The sequence below is a fragment of the Gasterosteus aculeatus genome, chromosome 17, assembly GCF_964276395.1.
Source record: "Gasterosteus aculeatus chromosome 17, fGasAcu3.hap1.1, whole genome shotgun sequence".
NCBI classification, from domain to species: Eukaryota; Metazoa; Chordata; class Actinopteri; order Perciformes; family Gasterosteidae; genus Gasterosteus; species Gasterosteus aculeatus.
Genome location: NC_135705.1, coordinates 1863444 through 1884271, shown reverse-complemented (window position 1 = coordinate 1884271; position 20828 = coordinate 1863444). Strand labels below are relative to the sequence as shown.

The 20828-nt window shown below is 50.0% G+C and overlaps 1 protein-coding gene across 2 annotated transcripts in view; it reads right to left on the bottom strand.

Annotated features, from left to right (window-relative positions):
• raly (RALY heterogeneous nuclear ribonucleoprotein) overlaps positions 1 to 20828 on the bottom strand; it is a 41950-nt gene that overhangs the window by 1854 nt on the left and 19268 nt on the right. For both annotated transcript variants that reach the window (XM_078092707.1, XM_078092708.1), the window contains exons 2-8: positions 12698 to 12986; positions 9601 to 9673; positions 9437 to 9484; positions 4455 to 4612; positions 1634 to 1753; positions 253 to 440; positions 11 to 49 (exon numbers count right to left, since the gene is read on the bottom strand). In XM_078092707.1, the coding sequence (XP_077948833.1) occupies positions 14 to 49; positions 253 to 440; positions 1634 to 1753; positions 4455 to 4612; positions 9437 to 9484; positions 9601 to 9673; positions 12698 to 12953 (879 nt within the window). In that variant the 5' untranslated portion in view covers positions 12954 to 12986 and the 3' untranslated portion in view covers positions 11 to 13. The remainder of the gene's footprint in view (positions 1 to 10; positions 50 to 252; positions 441 to 1633; positions 1754 to 4454; positions 4613 to 9436; positions 9485 to 9600; positions 9674 to 12697; positions 12987 to 20828) is intronic.

The window sequence follows — 20828 nt, the reverse complement described above, 5'->3', positions numbered from 1 at the left end:
TCACACGTACCTCTCACGGGCGAGACGGGTCCACCTCTGATGATGTGTTCTGCCGAGGAAACCAGAGTCAGAAGACACTCGCAAACAAACAGCGACCTTTGTCTGTCAAAGGGTCAAATGTAAAAGCTGCTTTTGATTTTGTCAATTTAATTGCTTGAACTTGAAAATCTGAGTTCTACGAGAGGAGATGAAGAGAGGAGTCAAATGAGGACGTGTCTCGTGTCTCTCACTCACACACACGCGTGTAAATACCGTCATGTGGTCACAGGTGTTGTCCTGCGTGTGTTCTGCCTCCTCCTCCTGCTCTTCCTCTCCCTCCTCCTCGTCTTCAGCTCCACTGTTCTGTCGGAGCTCCTCGTCCTCGTCCTCCAGCTCTGAGCTTGATTCCTCCGCTTCCTCCCACAGCTCCTCGCTCTGAAGCCCACCTGCCTTCCTCCGCGCTGCATCAACACACACACACACACACGCACGGATACCGACGCACAAGTGTTAGAAGTACAACGCAAACCCTCCAGCTTCCCTTCAGGAGGAGACGGGTTAGACGCGTTGATTGACAGTTGACTCTTTAAACGACAGCATAGTCAAATATCCAAGTGTGTGTGTGTGTGTGTGTGTGTGTGTGTGTGTGTGTGTGTGTGTGTGTGTGTGTGTCATTCATTCAGATTCTTATATTTGATAACAGCTGTGTAACAGCTGCTTTGTCATTTGAAAGCACATATCAATGAATAAAGAAATAAGGATTATTTTGTTTATTTTCCCCAAACACAGCGTGACCTTTTTCCCAGAAGATAATTCATGAGCCGTCCGGCTCTCTATTTTTATTTTATTGATCCCGTGGCCTTTCTTTTCACATGACCTTTTTTTCCCCACCATCTTCCCATTGGCAGGATTACTTTACTTGAGCAGGTATTTCGTCACAGGTTGAACTGTGGGTGTGAAAAGAAAAAGAAGATGTGACTTCTCCATTGAAACATCAAACACGCCGCGTTGGTCTTCAGAAGACGGCGAGAGATGAAGGAGCACAGTAATATTTCATGTTCTCTCCTCCTCCTTAATTCCATTTTGGTCTCCAGGAAGCTGAGGAGCACACGAGGCTCCCGGAGACTTAACAGGGAATTAACTGTTGAAGCTCCGCATCAAAAGTACAGCAGCACATATTCAAGGACACATGTTACATAAGACATCTTTATGCATGAGGACTACATCAGGACTCTCTGGATGACCTTTGATAAGACATATACATGTATTTATGTCTCTATAGTTATTTATCAGCAGAGAGATGAAGTTTAAAGTCGAGTCAGGAGCAGTATTTCATGTTTTATATACTAATACTACTACAAAAAATCACCTTTGCCAAAATTCTACCACAAAATACTGAAGTTCCTTCACAAACCTCATGATCTACTTTCGAAATAATCTTCTAGCCTCTGAATATTTGTGTACGTCTGTGTGAATAATGTGTAATAATGACGTTGTGACGTTCTTTATTCTGCGGCGGCGCGAAGCTTTAACACTCACACCCCGAATGAATGACCGGCGAAGAAAAAACACCGTCACGGCCACATTGATCCACTCTCCGTGTGTGTGTGTGTGTGAGTGTGTGTGTGTGTGTGTGAGTGTGTGTGCTTCCCACCTGAGGAGGCGATGTGCGTGTCTTCTGTGATCTGCTCCAGTCGGCCCAGCAAAGCTTCGATGTTGGTTTTAATCTGAGTCAACTCGGCCTTGATGGCCTGAAGCTCGGCGCCTTTCACCGCTGGTGGGGAGACAAAGAGAGAGAGAGAGAGAGAGGGGGGGAGGGAGAGAGAGAGAGAGAGAGGGAGGGGGGAGAGAGAGAGGGGGGGGAGATGTTAGCGCCTGCTGATTATCTGCAGGGCGCCAAGAGTTCCGTCGTCTTGTAAAAGCTCAGAACCTTTCAAACATCGTTATCTTGTATCTGGCGAGGGCTCCGTCCCGGCGGAGATCCCCCGCGTTCAGAAGGCGCTCCTCTTACACTCCGGTGTGACTTGACGGATCGGCGGCGAGCCGTGAAATTTTCCTTTTTCGCCACGAGGGATTCCACGAACAGGGCCGAAGGGATTCGCTGCCGTTTGAATTAAAACGCACGTAAGAAACGTCTAAAGTCTCGACCGAAAACCCCGCCGGGAAGCCCGAAGGGGGCCCGTCTGCGGGCCGCGTGTTCCCGCATAATAGCGCCCGGTGCCGCCCGGCCCGCTGCCTGCACGCCGCTCCCGGCTCGTTTGGTGCTGCAGGGCCTGTTGGCGGAACAACGCCCCCCGTTCATACTTTGCAGTCATTTGCGTCTTAAGTGCCGAATACGTTCGACTTTTTGTGCGAGTGGAAAATTCCACATGACAGAAACAGAGATCCGTCGTTAATCATCTGGGAGCCACAAATATTTGTTCAAGGGTCTTGCCAACGTGACTCTGATCTCCGGGTGGAGGTGATGGATGCTGGTTGGCGGAGGAATCGCCCCTTGTTCCTGTTCAGTTCTACCTCAAAATAATGAACAAAATGAGCTTATATTTATGACAATGTATGTGAGACATTGGAAACATATGAAACAGGATTTATTCACCAATCACTGCATTGACGCTCCGGTTTTTTAACCTACTTTGTTTGTTCTGCAATTTAAGAAAAGAAACCGATGACCGATGTCCCTGGTGAAGCACTGAAGGAAGCCGATGGAGGAGAAGCTGAAGAGGGAAAGACAGACGAGTGACGAGTACATTAGCGGACCGACAGCTGGAGCACATCTGCTTCTCAATCTGCACTCGCGTCCTTCTCTCCCGCTTCTCCTTCCTCTCTCGCCCCGTAAGGCCTCATCTGTTTCACTTTACCAGGTGTCTCTCATCTTTACGCTCCCCCCCCTCTCCCCCCCAGCCGAGCCGCTCTCCTCCCTCTCCCCGTCCCGTCCTGTCACCCTCCATCTCGTCACTTCATCTGTCCTCGGTTCCGTCTCCTCTCCTCCCCGGCGTCCTGTCATCCATTATCTCCACTGCGGCCCTCTTTGCTCCTCTCCATCTCTTTCATCTCCCAAGTTTCTCTTTGCTTTGTTGATCAAAATTACCCGTCGGAATCGTCTGAGTGGAAGTCAGACGAGCTGTGGAGGAATCCCACAAACCCGTACACAACACAAGCCCACGTACGTGTGATCCACAGGTGGTCCAGTCAAACACAAGGAGGCACTATTGCCCTCCAGAAGGTGTCGAGCAGCCGATTGAAGAGTGTGGAAACACAGAAATAAGAAAAACGTCGGTAAAATGTTCGGGGTCAAGAAGCTTCTGGCCGAAGGGCCTCAAACGCGCTTGACATTAAAGTCGCTGCAAATTTCCAGGAGTCTCATCTCCTTTCATTGGGCGGCATTTGTGTCAATCAAAGAGACGCATCCTCTTCATTTAAACAAACCTGTACTCACATTAGAAAATAGTCTTTACGTTTGAGAATAAATGAGATCAGGCCTCAAACATGTGGCATCAGGGTTCGAATCCCACATTCTGGGTAGAGGGAGAAGGGGTGTCTGGCGTGGACGAACCCCATCGGAAAGAATCCTGCTCCCATGTGCCCGGATAATTGATATGGCGTGCTCGTTAAGTCCGCTGGCGAGCGCTTTAAAAACGACTTGTCCATCAGAAAAGGTTGCGCAACGCGTCGGGCCCGGAGCCGAGTCCGTCTCCTCCTCACGTTTTAATACGAGTCAGATGTTACGAGACACTCGGAGGGGGAAATTAATTCTCCCCGAGATTTGAAACAACGCAGAACAAGAGCAGCCCGCGGACACACGAGAGCCTCGGCCCGCGTGGACTCCGTCCCGCAGAGGCTCCGCCGCCCTCCCGCGGGCACGCAGACATTTGTACCAGCGAGACTCGTCGAAGTGCAACTTGAGGCCTAAAAGTTTCACGTGTCTTCAGTTCGGAGCCGACGGCTCGGTCAGCGGGTCACGAACGCGACGCGCGATGACAATAACGTGCAATAAAAGTCACGGCTGGAACTTCTCAACGCAAAACGAAGGCTTGAAGAGACAGAGAGAGAAAATGTGAAATAAGAATGACAGAAAAAGGAGGTTCACACCGGAACATGTGATGCGGCTGATGTGCTTATGTGCTCCCTGTGTGTCGTTGTCACATCCAGCATCCTGAAATGAGGCGACTTGCCTGTTTACTGAAGCAGCGTTTATGGTAATTCACCATTTATCAAAGCAATTAGCCTTCTGTTGCTATTTTAGCTTCAGCAGCTGCTGTTATTCAGCAACGTTTACTGATTTATTACTGCGTGTTAACATTGAATCAGTGCATATTATGTATATTGTATATATTAGAATGTTACAGTGTTTTCCTGTTATTCACATTTGAACATGTCGAGATGTTTCCTAAAGTGTCTTCAGGTGACCAACTCTTTTTGGGGTATTTGTGTGAATTGGATGCATTGGGCAGTGTCTTCGTGGCGGGCGGACGTACGTCTCTGCTTGTTGCTGGCGGGGAAGATGGAGGCGTTACGCGACAGCAGTCTGACGGGCAAAGATTTGACCCGCCGGACGAGGGGCAGCGCCGCCCGCGGCCGCTTGACGGGCAGCGCCCGAGGGACCGGAGACACCCGGCCGTGGTACTCGAACAACCTGCAGAGAGGCGGGACAGACACGCAGAGAGGACAAGGTTGGACAGGTGGAAAGAGGAGCGGTGGCGAATGACGAGCAGAGGGAATGAAATGGATGGCAATGAGAAGAGACGGCGTTCGGTGCCGATCCCGTCGGGTCGTCCCGCAGCCTCACAGAGGAGGATCTGACTCGGGATGAAGACACAACGAAACACTGAGTGCCGACCGCGAGGAAACTGTTACTCTGCGCTTGTATGTCCCTGGAGAGTCGGAAGTAATGTGTGGACCACATGTTGGGAGAGAGAGAAAAATCAAAAGGAGGAAGACAATGAAAGCTGGTCCTCAAAAACAAGCCGGCATGCTGGCAAAGACATACGTGGACAGAAGACACGCCGCTGTATAAACCACGTGAAGCATCAGCCAAGTGCATGAGACGTATGTTTAGTGTTACTTATGTAAAAAAAACTAATAGTGCAAACCACCAGACGCAGGAACGATGGACGCTGATGTTGGATGCTGGTCCAGAGTCATCGACGCCTCACGCTTTTATCTGGTGGGAACTTTTGACATTTTCAGAGGCAGAAACATTCCAGATGTGATAAGTTCAGCGTGTCCGAAACAGCAGTAAAACTTGAAGAAGAGCTAAAAAAAAATGTTGATGACGTTTTCATTGTCCCTCCGTCTGTCGTCTCCTTTGAGGAATGTTACCGATGTCGATGTTTCGGTCGAAACTATGAAGCTGTGAGAAAGAAGCTGGAAGCTTCAATGAGGGCTGAAACGAGGCATCCGGTGATAAACAGCTGGTACTTTTCACCAATAATAACATCAACGTATTTCCATCAAAACCCTCTGTCACCATATTTATTCTGAGTACGAAACTGTTATTCAACTAAATGTAGGTTTTAAATTACAATTACGTTAATTATTGGAATGTATTTTTGTGTGTTTGAAACCAACACACAGTATTTTCTGAATGTGCTGTTTAACGTTGTTCTTGTTCAATAAACTTTATATTTCTAATTCTGTCTGAAAAAAAACAACAACATCGGACAAGATAAAAAGTAAGAATAAGTTTTAAAGATGTTTGGAGTCTAGAACCACTTTCTCTGAGAGGGAAAGTCCGACACAGTAAAGCAAGTTTTCTTCCGCTTCGCTATTTGTCCGGTTGGCGACTTTATGATTTAAGCGATGTTTACTTGAAGTCGTGTTTACTCCATTTTTTTAAGGCAGCGGGTGAAAACTTCACTTCTCCGTTTTAGCCGACCTAAACTTCTCTGCAGGAGCTCTCTGGAAGCAACAAAGAAGCCACTTCTTCAAGACGAGATGTCAAATTGTTTTACTTCATGCCGATGATAAACCCCACCGAGCGCCGCCCGCTTCTCGGTGTTTAATGGCCGTCTTGTTTGTAAGAAAACAGACAATCTGTGTTTAATTTGGCCTGCAGATGACATCATTTTGTGGAAAAAAAACGCTGATTTTCCATCTGGACGAAACACACGAGAGGTAAGAGCTCGCTTCCCCGATGGAACACCGTGCGGAGCAGACAGCTTATATTTGGTCTTTACGATGATGAATTGCTCTGCGCGGCGAACGAAGACAGCTGAGCGTTATTGTGAGAATTTTCCAGACATTTCTTAAGCTTTTCTGGTGAACGTCGTCGATGTCGAACGAATCAACACCACGAAATATCAGAAAAGGCAAATCTTCTTGTTCACTTCCTGGGAAACGGTTTGAAACTCGGGGGCCACGGGTTGAACTTTGGTATTCGGCGTGCAAACAACGATTTATTGTGCATCCTTACTGCATGGTGACATGCGATGTGCAATGCGTTGGTCCACGGCGAACCCAATGAAAGGATGAATGTTAACGATGTGGCGCATTGGGCAACGTCGCTCTACAGAAGTCAGACTAGTTTATCTTGAGGAGACACGAGAAAGCGCAGATGTTGCCCAATGCGATGCGGCTTAGAGGAAAGCTCCGGGATGGAGGGACGGGTTTTAGCACTTGGCTGTCGGCCCCCCGGTTACGCTGCGCGCTCGGTGATAGTCAATAAAAAGCAGTGAAACATGTAAGAAATTGTGAATTCCACTCGGGTCATGAAAGTCGAGCATAGTTTGGGAGATTTGTGAGGAATACGGTTATTTAACTAAGTGATTTTGACAAGGTTGATCAAACTTTGGCTTGACTACTTCAAACTCTATGACACACGTCCCAGGCCAGGCTGTGCTTTTACGATTTGGGAAAAGAAGCAACTTTTTCTTTTGAATAACTCCAGGTCCAGATGGGAATGTGTTTAACATCTGTCTCCACGGGGATGACGGGGAGAGGGAGGTAAAGAAGTACAAAGCACCGTTTAGACTAAACAAATAACCAGAGCAGACAAGGAACTTCATTTACATGCTTGGATCCGTGTCGTTCCCACTAAGTCTACGAGCTCAGCAGTGGACGACCTTTGTTCCCTTGTGCAACAGATCAAGAGCAAAGTGGCCTTGTCAATGACATCACAGAATTCCAGGACTGGCGCTGAGAAAGAAGTGAAACACGCGGACATGAAGAAGGCCAAGTGGGAAAGAAATATAAATAAGGAAGGAAATAAATAAACCACTGGGACTTCTCGTGTAGATTCAGCGCACTTCTACAGTGAGTGAGACTGTCGGATCACAGTCGTGGTGTAAATCAGCCGCTCAGCACGTTATCATGTTCCGTCAAGACAGATATTCATCCAGCAAAGCTCAGCGGGGTTTCCTAAACACCGGAGGAGGGGCAGCTTTGGTGGGATGGGTGTACAGAGGGCAGGCGAGCCGGTGGCCAGGAGACCACTGGGCGGCGGGATCGGGACGCTCACACGTCTGGGAGGAGGGGCGAACGCGGTTACACGGGGGGCAGCAGAAAGGCGGCGGACGGGAGCACCGTTCCGCTCGGGCGGTTCGCGCGCTTCGGGCCGCGTCTCTCTCGGCCTTCGTCTCTGCTTTTGGTTTTCGGCAGTAAAAAACACGTGATGAGTTAAAGAGCGAAGGTGCGGTCGCGCGACGCCGCCCCTTACTGTCCTGCGGTTAGCGTGCTAACAGAATAGCATGATGGGATATGTCTTGTCCCGCTTTGAGGTCGCCGTTGGGCACGTTGCTTCAACTTCAAAACGCTCCCCCGCCTCTGCAGGGGCGAGGTAAGCGGAGGCAGCTGCCGCCGCCGCCGACATCTGAGCCGTGGTCACGTCTCTGCAATTGTGTGAAGTCTTTCTCCGACTGCCTGCTGCTGATCCCGACCGGGTACGTGACAAATTACACGTGGACGGCCCGAGCACGGGAAGCATCCAAGGGGACGGGGGAAGCCTCCCGGTGCAGAAGCCAAATCGACGTTCTCCCTCAGCGGGTTGGGGGACCTGCAGGAGGAGAAAGACGTCGGCCCGGAGGCTCCACAGCTCTCGCGCTGAGCCTTTTGCCATGTGGGGTTCATGCGTGAGACGAGGAAAGGCCGCCGCTCTTCAGCGGATCAGGAAGCTTTGCTTCACGAGGACGAACCTCGATGCGTTTTGACAGGAGACTTCTTTTGTGTCTCTTGTGAAACACAAAACCTCGGCACAAAAAGCAGTTTCCAAAAGCTTCTGCACAGAATGGCGCTGAATACCCCCCCCGTTTCTTCCCCAGGGTTTTATCCTAAAACCCTTTGGATGAAAAGCACGTTTTAGTTTGATGTTTGGGATCATTTCAGATGAGTCCTCACTCCGGCTTTCAGCCTGTTTCTTTTGGTGACACAGTGAACATCCTGAACTCTCGTGAACGCATGAACATGAGCGACAGACAAATGGCTTCTTTTTCCTTCGTAGGTGTTTGCTTTGATGACGGCGTTCAGCTGGTTTTGGCGGGACGTTAATGGTTCCCACACGTTGACATTGCCGCTGAGGTCAATGCGGTGGATTGAGTTTTGCCAGATGTTTCCATGAAGCAGATAATCCAGCTCCTGTCCAGGTCAGCAATCCCTCTCAGAGCCGCCCTGCTGAGTCTCCCGGGATCTGTCCGGTTCGACGGTGCTTTAGGTTCTTTCTATTTCAGGGTCTTACTGTTCTTGGAGGGCAAATAATTCAGTTTTTGGGGGTTTCAACAATTAGATTTTGTACATTTGAGTACTTTTGGGGCCTTAAAAGCTGCAGAAATAAGACAAAAATTTAAAAAACAGGCTGGAATGCATCTCCGAGATGCAAGAACATTCCCTCTCACCGCCCCGTGCACCGATCCCCACATGGTCACAGTGACTTTCTGCAGGCAGTCGGGTCTAACGCGCTGACACACTGCGATATTCTCCCTGTCACGTGTGAATTCTTTGCCTGAGTTATGGCGGAAAGCTTCAGCACCTCGGCAGCCGACACTTAGAACTCGTTGTCTGAAGGTGTAATTTTCCTTTTTTCTCTCAGCCATTGTTCTGCCGACTATCTTCTTCTACGGGAACAAAGAAGAGTAGAAAAATGGCCTTCAGCCACAAAACAGCACGTGCAGGTATGTCATGTTGACAAATAAGTATATACATATGCACACACACACAGACAGACACACACAGGCACACAAGAATGTGTGTAAGCCAGAATGAAGATGGAGCAGCGTTCACATTCCATGCGAGCATCCAGCCAGCAGCTCCACGGCGCAGGTGTTGGGTCTCCGTCTGCCTCCTGTTCTTTCATTTGGCACTTTGAATGTCGCCCAAACCGAGATAAGCCGCCCAGACGGAGGGTAAGAAAGCGCCTGAGCGCCTCATTGGCGCCATCGTCACAGCTTGGCGTGCCGGGCCCCCAAACGGACGGCCTGTGAGATGAACCGCAAACGCCGCGAGTTCAGACGCGTGTCCGTTCCCTCACCTGTCATAGAAGTCGTCTCTGTAGTAGTCGCAGTCAAGCTCGTAGCCACTGGGGGACGAAGCACAACAGCACGGAGTGAGAACCTTCTGTAGCACGAGCCCACACACACACACACACACACACACACACACACACACTGATCCGTCAAACGCGGCGGCGTGCACCTGTAGAGAGACGCGGCTGAGCGCTTCAGCACTTTGGGTCTGCTCGGCCTCGGCTCTCCAGCCATGTTGATATCTGGACAAAAGAGCAGAAGAACACAAGAGTTTGACTTTTCACACGTTGTCAGACACTCAGTCCAACGCGGGACGGACGTACTGGGACAATAAGGAAACCGGTCCAGCATTGATGGGAGAGAAGAAAACATTTTCGGAGAGAAGATCTGTTGGACGGTGAACCGCGCGTTGGTGTCCAGAAGACGGCGCTCTTGAGCCATTTCACAACTTGTTCCGCGTCCTTCAGGTCGGTTTCCAGTGAGCCAATTTAAACCGGACAACTTCACATGCATGAACATTCAGACGGAAGGTATGAAACTGGATTAAGGTTGAGACGCGGATCCGTTACTTGTTGTGAAGTCAACAAAAGGTACTATGATGACGTTTAATGCCCCACAGTCACTTTACATCACAGCGCATTCAGCTTTTATCCAAACGGGCCCTTTGGAACCCTCGCTGTTTACATGTCGCCTGGGGGGCAGTTAGGGGGACAGGTGTCCTGCTCAGGGACACTTGGACGTGCGACACGGAGCAGCCGGCCAAACCTTCGGGGTTCCCGCTCTACTCCGTCGCCCAATTAGATAAAAAAAATGTCAATATTTCATCATTTAAGCTGTTTTAACATATTTTAAAGTATGAGGTGAAAGTAGGAATGATGAAAAGCACATATTGTGTCTTAGTATGTGTCTGCCTCCATGGTTGAAAGGTGAATTGCTAGCACAGTAGCATGTGTGTGTGTGTGTGTGTGTGTGTGTGTGTGTGTGTGTGTGTGTGTGTGTGTAGGAGGAAGCTGTGACAGCTGAGGGGATGCTAAGTGATGCTCTCTGCTCCTCTGAGTGTGTGTGGGTTTTATTCTGCTTTGGAGATCATATTGAATCTGAGCCACCAAAGCAACCGCGTCTTTCCCTTCTTGCATTCGCACGTCGAGCTGCCAGTCTCTCCCGTGCCAATGTGTTCATAATCACTACCTCTGAAATAAAATTAATATTATAATGGCTTCATAAAACCAGCAGGACCATCAAAGTGCTTCTTGCAACAAAGCAGTTATTGCAAACAAAGATTAACAGAAGAAGCAAAGGGTCGATAATTTGGATCTTTGGAACAGCGAGCGCTTCACTTATTTCCAAAAAACATCTCTAAATAAGTCTGTCACGACTACGGGGAGTCGTCTTCATCGCCTTCTTCTTTTTTTTACTTTGAACACTTTTGAGACGTAAATGCGCTTCAGGTTATTTTGAGGTGTTTAAGACGCCGAAGCTCCGAGTACACAAAGCAAACGCGTGACAGCGGGTTCAACTTGTGCTACATCCGTAACGCAAGCCACGCTAACGGGGCTACGCTAACGAGGCCACGCTAACGAGGCCTCGCTAACGGGGCTACGCTAACGAGGCTACGCTAACGAGGTTACACTCATTCCAACCTGAACCACGAAAGAGCGAGGAGACAGACACGAGCCGCTGCTACTCCATAAAAGTTTGGTTGCGTTTTCCACTTTGATGAAAACGACACGGAGTAAAAGAGGCATCTGGACGAGCAGGTGGACTGTGAGTGTGTGTGTGTGTGTGTGTGTGTGTGTGTGTGTGTGTGTGTGTGTGTGTGAGTGTGTGTGTGTGTGTGTGTGTGTGCATCTTTTGCCCATAGGTCATGAAGGAGAGGTCAATGACAGTTTGGGTTGGATGAAGATGCGTGTGTGTGTGTGCGTGTGTGTGTGTGTGTGCGCGTGTGTGTGTCCTTGCAAACAACTGGACTGCTGCCATTTCCACACCTGGCTTCTGGGTTCTGCATCGCTGCCTCAAACAAACACACACGTGCAGACGCACACACGGACACACTTTCTCCTTCACGGTGAAGCTAACAGGCTTGGATCTGCTGAAGCTTCCCCCCCTCGTCCGTCCGTCCGTCCGTCCGTCCGTTTATCTTCCCCCCGCGTTGGTTTCCTTCCTTTGATCTTCCCACACGTGAACGTCCACCGTGGGGGTCCGCGTGCTGACGGGGGCGCAGACATCGCGCAGTGTTTTACTGGTGTCAGCGGCTTCTTCTTCTCTCTGGTTTCCTCGTCACAATGCAGACGCTCACAGTCGAGGAGGAAACGTTAGATTTCCCTCTGATGCTGCCGCGGCGTTCCCCCCCGCCTCGCATCCAATGCATGCTGGGAAAGGCTAAATAAACACTTCTTTTGAATGCATTCCTATGTGAGTGTGATATGTGGGACAATAACAAAGGCTACAAATCACGTTTCCTTTCTTTTCTAATCCAATTGTCCGAATCCCTGGTGATCTCATTACGTTTTTCCGCCACACAGACGGAGGAAAACACTCGACTCTGATTCCCCCTCAGTAGTATCACAGAGGCCGGGGGGCCGGGGGGCCGGGGGGCCGGGGGGGGATTTCGTGGGTAAACCCCGGGGAGGGAAACGGAGCTAACGGCCCTCAGTGGTCGTTTCTCAGGCATTCATCACTCGACCGACTCGGCTCCTTTAACAAGCAGGAATGTCTTTTCATCGCGGAGGACTTCTGTCATCTTCTGTATCTTCTACACTTTAAACTGACTTCTGACACCTTCAGTTGAGGCCATTTGGAGCCCAGGAAATATACTTTGTTTTAACAAGATGAAAATGTTCTCAAACATAACAGAGAGGTTTTTTTTTTTTATTTGAGCAAACCGACATTGGACCCATTTTAATGTGCACTGCACTTTCAATGCAAAAATAACCTTGTTATTTCCTTCTGCAAGTAGATTAATCTCATGTTATATGGATCGCGGGTAAATAATTCAACCGCTTTAGCAATCTTACTTTTCTTTTCCTATTTTCTAAGTACTTCTATAATTAAAATGCAACCTTGGACAGCAGCATGTATGATATTGCAGTAATATACGTGAGTGTCAGATAAAAGTTGTTGTTTTATGGCAATTTACGAAGGACGAAAGTCACGCAACAAAAATAAGGTCGATTAAATCAACACGTCCCGTGTTTGTTCTTAACCCGCTGCCCTCGTGGACCGACTTCCCTCGACCGGACCGATGACACGAGGGGACGTGGACTCACCCAGCGTCTGACCCGCCAGCAGCCGGCCGTTCTCCCCGATCACGGCGCCCATGGCGTGCCGCTCGCTGGCGTACTGGATGAAGGCGTAGCCCTTGTGCACGGAGCATCCCAGGACCCGGCCGTACTTGGAGAAGATGCTCTCCACGTCCGACTTCTTCACCACCGCCGTGTTCAGGTTGCCGATGAAGACCCGCGAGTTGATGGACTTCGGGTCCGTCTTGTTGGTCACGTTGCTGGTGTGGACCTTCAGCGACATGCTGGTCGGGGGAGATTCACACGGTCGGGGGATCTGAAGAGGAGACAGGAGAACAGATTCTTAGCGGAGCAGCAAACGCTGAGACGTTTGAGACCAGTTGAGGACCAGAAAGACGAGGTTGGAGGTCAAAGTGGACGACGAAGATCTCGGTGCGACGGCCTACTTCAAACATCTCTTTGGATTAAAGCAAGTGGGGAAGAAAACACGCCGCTTAACTGCCCGAGACGAGCGCGATCGATGTAAAAACCGAATGCAGCTTTCATCTCCGTCCTCGCCCGAGGAGCCGGAGGGACGAGGTAAGACGGGGGGGGAGGGGGGCGGGCCGAGGGAGAGGCGAAAGCTACGAGACATTCCACGCCGCTGGGCGCTCTGTGTCCTCGGCCGTGAGCGACCGGGGGCCCCGACGCACGGCCCTCTGGGGGAACGAAGACGTGCGGCATCGAGTCTCGGACGGATCAATTCTTAATTTTGCAAAGCGAGGGCCGGACACACGACCGGGACCCGCTGGGAGCTTCGCGTCCCCTCAGAGATGCTTTGATCCGAACACATCGGACACGTGAACTTTGTTGTGAGATTCCTTGTTTTCCGCAGCTTCGTCAGGAAATAAGGGTCCCTTCACCTTCACACGATCCAAAAGACTTATCTCAGTTAAACGGGTGACCTATTGACCTCCTGGACATACTTTCACATCCCGTGAAGATGCACTAACTCGTGTGTTGAATGCACTCGCTGGGGGTGTTGCTGCAGCACCTGTGGAGCCTGCTGCAGGACCACGAGGACACTGAAGGAGAAGAAGCGTCCTGAGAGAAAACCACTTCACAAGATGTCAGAAACTCCGCGGGGAACTTTGAGTTTAAGTGAAACTGATCCCTGAAAGAACAACCGCAGCAGTGGTTTCAAAAGCAGCTTTAAGTGCATCGCAGCTCCATGATGTCACCGGAGAACCCCCCCCCCCCCCCCACTGAGCATCTCTTTCTGACATGAAGCAGTTACATGAACATTATCCGCCATTTTTTAAAGAAGAAAAGAAAAAAAAAGCAAATAGAAAATGCAGTTTGAAGAAGCACTGAAGTGATGTAAGAAGACACCTCAAAGAAAAAGAATGAACAGTACTACTAGTAACTATTAATAGACCACTAGTAACTACTGGTCCCTTTGTTTGGACGGATTAGAAAGGTCACCTCTGGATTCAGCACCTTCTGGGTGATGTGTTTGGACCCTCTTCTGGTTGTGAGCTGCAGAAACATTTAAACTATATTACTACATTAATAGTAGTTTTTTTACGTGCGTAATCTGCCTTTTTCATGTTTTACGTTTTACGTCACATCATCCTGCTTCTGCCGTCGCAGCGGCCTTCACTCCCCTTCAGGGCGGCCCGGACGCCGGGATCTGCCTCCGTTGAGCCACGGAGAGGCTGCGGGTGGTCCGGCGCCGGAGCAGATCGGTTCTGTCTCTCAACGCCGGCGTTGTAATTATCAGCGCTGAGGATTTGTGTTCGACGGAACGCGAGCGGGGGAAAGAAAACGCACGTGGTCGCGCTTGGCGGCGCTGGAAGGTGAGAAAGGAGTCGGCCGCCGTGTCGTGGTTCCGTGTCCTCGGCTCGACTGTCGCTGTGCTGTGACACGCGTCTCCTCGCTCGTCCTCATTAGAAGCATCCAACAGAGAGAGTGTGTGTGTGTGTGCGTGTGTGTGTGTGTGTGTGTGCGTGTGTGTGTGTGTGTGTGTGTGTGTGTGTGTGTGTGTGTGTGTGCGCCTGTAGAGCCTATAAATGAATCAGTAAAATGAATTTCAGCTTTGAAAGTGAAGTGAGCTTCGTATCATGTTTTATCTTCCCTGGATAATAATTTCAATGAATTGGGGGACATATTTCTGTGGACAATGCAGGTAATTTAAAACCACAAACACAAGTACAAATTAATTTTCAACATTAATCTTGTGGTCATTGATGGTGTTAAATGGAGAATTTATTCTCCGCTCTGACTTTCTCTCTTTTAAAGTATAATTTAAATGCAAATGCAATTAATAGATTTAAAATAGCCTTTTCAGCTAATTTGTTTTTCTCAGGCATCGTAATTAAAGTGTAATATTCTGCAATTACTCCCGGCTGCAGAGCTTCTGGTTCTTTATTCCATCAGGAAATGCAGCAGTTTTTTTTTTTTTTGGGGGGCCTGGAAGTTCGCACCTGACCTCGTGGCCTCGGCCCGGGCAGAAGCAATTATCCCCCCGTCCTCGCTGCTCAGTTGCCTTTGAGCCATTCGCCAGCACCCAGTGGACGCTGACCGTGTGCCTCGTGGAGCACAGATAAGTGAAGACGACCAAAGCCCCTCTAGCTGTGTTCCTGTGTGTGTGTCTGTGTGTGTGTGTGTCTGTGTGTGCGTGAGATTCTCATTCCGATAAGCTGCCGTCCACTAACGCTTCTACCTGCTTCCAGCCTCCACATTTAACACAGATTCATCTTCTGTCAGTTTTTAATTAAATTACAACCAGGAAGCTGCAGTCGCGCGCGGCCGTCGTCCGTCTGTGGTTCCGTCTGTGGTTCCGTCTGTGGTTCCGTCTCTGTGGTTCCGTCTGTGGTTCCGTCTGTGGTTCCGTCTCTGTGGGATCAGCAGTCAGAGGGGAGATTACACAGAAAGCGCGACGGCTTCAGGCGCCGCCGGGATCCGTCGTCGCTCCAACGCGCTTGATCACGATGACATTTGAAGTTAGCGTGACACGTCGCCATTAGAACGCTCGTCCATGACGCCAGGTTTCATTCAGAGAGTTACGGCTTGGTGGGTGAATGTCACACAGATTACGATGAACGAAACCCGCCTGCCGTCTGCTCGTTCTGTTAACGCCTGTAAACGCGTTGCCTTTTGGGACGTTGTGTGGAAGAGGTGAGACCTCGTTTGGACATTTGTCTCATCTCTGCAGAGGATGTTTCTTGTAATTGCTGCCTGGTTACGTAAGTCGAAGGCCTGCAGGTGGTTTCCACCTCCCTCATTGACCTCAGAGAAATGCTGCTCGGACTCAGTTGGTCAAAAAGTCCTTTGCCTTGTTTCTAACAATGAATAACCGACGTCTAATATTTCTCTATTTGGGAAATGAGATTCCCCAGAGGGTTGAAACTGCAACGGACCCCATATGGACGCCAGTTGGGACAAAAGCACATTGAACGGCTGTTTTTACTTCCTTTCACTTTCAGATTCATCGGTTCCCCCAGAGAACATCTCTCCCGTTGGACCCAGCAGCTCGCCCGGGAAAGAATCCTCACCGAGGATCCAATCTGATCCCAATTTCCCTTATTCAATAAAGGTCTAAGGAGAAAATAACAATCTTAGAGGTAAAACACGCTTTCCGTTTCCGTCTGCAGCCCGATTGTACTCTGATGGAAACATCTTTTCTCCTATTTCGTAGTCGCATGTTGAAACTTTGCAAAAGCTTTAATAAAAAAACATCCTGCTTGGGCTTAAATTATCTCTAAAGCAACGAACCTTCCTGGTTATTTCGAAGGTTCGTGGTTCCCGTTGGACACAAACGTCTTCTGACACCCACCAACATAAAACAAACGCAATCCGCCACCAACATCGTCTTTGAAAACAGCAAACACTTTGATATGAAATCCCAGCATGAAGGACGATTGTGACTACGGACCCCGTTCCCCCAGTGGGGGTCCAGACAGGTGCAGGCTGGGGGATCGAGGGGAGACGAGGACGTGAAGTCAAAGTCGTCAAGGGGTGAGAGACTCCGGTGGGTGGCGAGCAGCGACAGGAAGGTCATTCCACCACCGAGGGGCTGGAAGCAGCACGGGAAAGGCTTCAGGGAAACGGCTTCTACGTCGGCGGACCCGCCGGCCGGCGTGCAGACAAATGAAGCGTCGCCGCACGACAACTCAAGAGGCGAGACGGAGACGCGGCCGAGGATCGGCCCACAGGACACAAAGCGGCGTTCCTCGGTATCCGGCTTACAGACGCAGCGACACCGTTTAGCATTGGAACCGCCTTCTAAGCGTCGTCTCCAGGTCGGTTACAGGCAGCGGTCCCTGTTTTGACCGGAGCAGCTTCTCTGAGGTTCATGCCTCCTTTCGGGAGCTCGTGATATTTTTCCGTCTGCCGGGCTGAACGCCGACGATGAAGTTGGATGAAACGAGGTTCAGCGGGTTGACGGATTGAGCGACGCGGAGGAGGAACGCGGCGCAGTAATGTGACACCATCGATTGAAAGGACCAGAAACACGGCCGCTCCTCGCTGGCATTCACCTCAGCAGGTAAAGGACGGCATGAAACGTGTTTTTCCTGTTCCGGGACGGCAGGGTCTGAACGCGGCGTCCGGCGTGGGGGCGGGGGAGGGGGGGGAGGAGGGGGGGAGGGGGGTGAGGGGGGGGCAGAGTCAATGTGCTGGGCAGAGATAACGAGTCAGACCTGGAGAAATACAGTACAAGAAGTAAACGTTTTCTTAAAGGAAATTAAAGAGGAGAGCGGGAAGGACTCACTGAATCACCGTCACATGGGGATGTGTTTACCGTTGTTGTTGTTGTTGTTGTCGTGTGAATATTTGACCTTGAAAATACAGTTTTAGTATGCCTGTGAAATTAAACCCCTACATTACGCCTCCAATCAGTGACACGAAGCTCCCATCCAAAGGCGCACAAACACTCACGCACACACACAAACACACACACATCCTCACGCACACAAACACACACACATCCTCACGCAGGACAGTCGGGAAAGCACAAACAAGTCATTGACACACAAACACATTAGAAAGTTACACACGACTCCATGTTGGTCGATGGTCTTGCTCGGATGACGCTAATCAATAGCTCCTCTGACTCACAACCAGAGTGATGGTGTGTGTGTGTGTGTGTGTGTGTGTGTGGTGGCAATACTTCACTCAAAACAGCACATCTTTGTCTGGTTTAAGATGATTGACCCACACAGAGGATTATATTCATTTCTCATTCCTCCGCACAAAATATTGCTATTCATTTTAAATTAATTAGATTTCAATCAATACTCTGCTGCCGCGGCCAATCAGGCCAATTAGCCGAGTTATCCGATAAATAATACAAACAAAGCCATGGAATACTTTCTCACATGAAGGGACAGCTGACCTGACAAAAAGAATCCTGGTCGTCGCTTCCCCTCGTGCACTATATCAGCAGCCCCCCCGGTCTCTCCCTCTCCGCCCCCCCGTCCCGACCCCCCCGGCCCCCCGCTGGGCGCAGAGAGAGTGTTGCTGCTTCCCTGCAGCCTACGAGGACGCACTTGTGTATTGATTTGTGAAACTGAGCGGAGATCTGTGGCTTGAGAGAGAGAGAGGGAGGGAGGCCGTTACCATGGTAACAGGAGTAAGCATGTCTCTATGAAGTAGTTTGTTTAAACAACGGGAGACTCATCACACGGAATATACGTAGATCACAACCCGTGTTCAGCTTTTACAATTTACTCCACAATATTCAAAGGAAAAATCCCCTAAAATTGGTCGAGATCTCCTTTTTATTTCTGGCTCCACTTTGTGGTTCGTTTGTTTTCTTTGAGGCAAAGTGGTCTCCTCGAAAAGTGCATTAGAGTCTTTTGTCATAAAATAAATGCGGGAATGCTTTGAACGTCACGATGATGATGATGATGTACGTTTCATTTAAAAACAGCTTTAATCCTTTTTCGATCATTTCCTAAATTCCGGTTGTTCCGTCGATTGATTTTAATGTCGCACATGAAACTTCACCAAAAGAGTAGAGTCAAAAAAACATGTTCCCGTCTCTGCATATTATGTTTTAGTTACTTATCCACTAAAGTGCCTTTTTACATTTTCGATGTCACTTCCACAACCTGCAGAGGCGGAATCAGCACGCGGGGCGTCGCTGTCAGACAAGCAAACTGATTGGGAAAAGTCGCCAGCTTGATCCCGACCGAATGGTCCATGTACGCAAACGCAGAATCAGAACTTTGTTTCTGCATTCAATTAAAGTCCGACGAGTGTTCTGCGAGAGCCAATCAAGAGCCAATCAACCGACGGGATCGCGCCGCGTCTCCTCGGGCCAACCACCGCGTTCTAGACGCAAATGTGTCCCAAGGAGCCATCGGCGGAGCGATGTTGAAGGTTCCTCACGTCTACAGAGGTGTCTCCGTTCATTACTCGGGTCACAATAATGACCAACAGCCTCGTCTCTTTAAGAGCGCTGAGCTTTAAAAGAGACAAGATGGCCGACAGGAAGCAGTCGCCGTCAACGCAGGACGAACACGAGACCTTCTGCAAAGCGTCTCGACCGGGTGACGGTGGAGCTTCTCCCAGCGTCGGCTCTCACGCAACAAACTGCTGGACGAATTTCCAGCCTCATTTCCAGCGCAGGATTCAGAGCTTTTATCAGCGCCGCCGCTCCCACGCAGGGCGCCATTAGGCGCCTCCATCGCCGCCACGGGTTCCCTATAAATCATCGCCACGCAGCTCCAACGGGCAGTAATAGAGACAGATAGTCTCTCGTAGGCCGCATTAATGAACCGCTGTTCCTGGACCGGTCGATACCGCGTCGTTTTCTGCTCGGCAATCGCCGCCGACTCCCGTTTCTGTTAGGCGTCGACCCGGGTTGGGCAATTAGTAAGAGCGCAGCTCGGGCAATCGACGGGTAATTAAGCAGCGATTTCAGAGATCCTTCATTCGGTCGACTGAAGACCTGCTGACTCAAGGCCACATTTCATCGTCTAGACGAAGAAATCCTTTCTGGTTTGAGTTCTTCTGCCCGTTAAACGACGGAAGACGGTGCAGAACATTTAACGTCCGGCCCAAACGGTGAATACGGTTTGAAAGTGAGAGGAAGTTGAGGGAAGGACCTCGGCGATTACACAGCATCACATCTGTCTTTCTCCATTGCATTTTGTATTGAAATATTCATCATGCCCGATTTGTTGCCCCCCAACTTTCTCCCCCATCTCGTACCTTCTCACCCTCCCTTCTCCCCCATCACAGTGTTTCCTTCTTGCCTTGTTCTACAGATGATGAACGACTGGTTGTTCCACTCATCCATCTACTGGGCAGCCTCATCTATCTACCCCCCCCCCCCCCCCCCCAACACACACACACACACACACACTGCAACAAAGTAACACACAAACACACGTACACACTTTCAAGGTGTCTGCAGAGAAAAAGATGAAGTGTAATTTGAATGGGTTCAGCCCTGCACGCAAACAAGCGCACACACACACACACACACACACACTCACACAGACAGACACACAAACACACACCTCCCTCAGGGGGTGTCAGAACAGCTTCTGATTAAAGGGCCTCTGTAGAAAATCAATACCTCCTTCGTTGCAGCCGTACCTCTCCATCTCTCTCAACACCCCCGTTTAATTCCCTCCGTCTGGGCCTCCTCCCCCCGACTCCCCCTGCCCCCCCCGTCCCGTCGTCCCCCCCCGTTGTCCCCTCACCCGCCTACGCAACAAGGTGTCTCACAGGACGATAGCTGACCGATCACGATCAATAAACCGGAGACGCGGTTGGTTGTTCGCGCGCTCGTCAGGCGAAGTCTCGTTACGTTTTAACTGAGCGGACGTTCGATGATCAACGCTCGAAAGAGCAAATGTCAAAGAGCGAGGAAGCGGTCGGGAAAGAAGCGCACACACACACACACACGCGCGATGACATCACACAGGTTGGATGTGGGGCGTGTTTAATTAATCCTCCCGGAGAAGATTAAGGTCTGAGCCCAGGCCTGCTAAAACAACAAGCACTCCTACACACCTGACCTCAGGGTCATGGGCACACGGCAACACGCGCCCTGTGTTCGTCTCTGCGTGTTGGAAGAAGTAAGCGTGTTCCATCCCTTTAAAGCTGGAGACACGTTTTCTGTCTCCCCCCCCCTCATGCAGACGAAACAAACATGATTAAA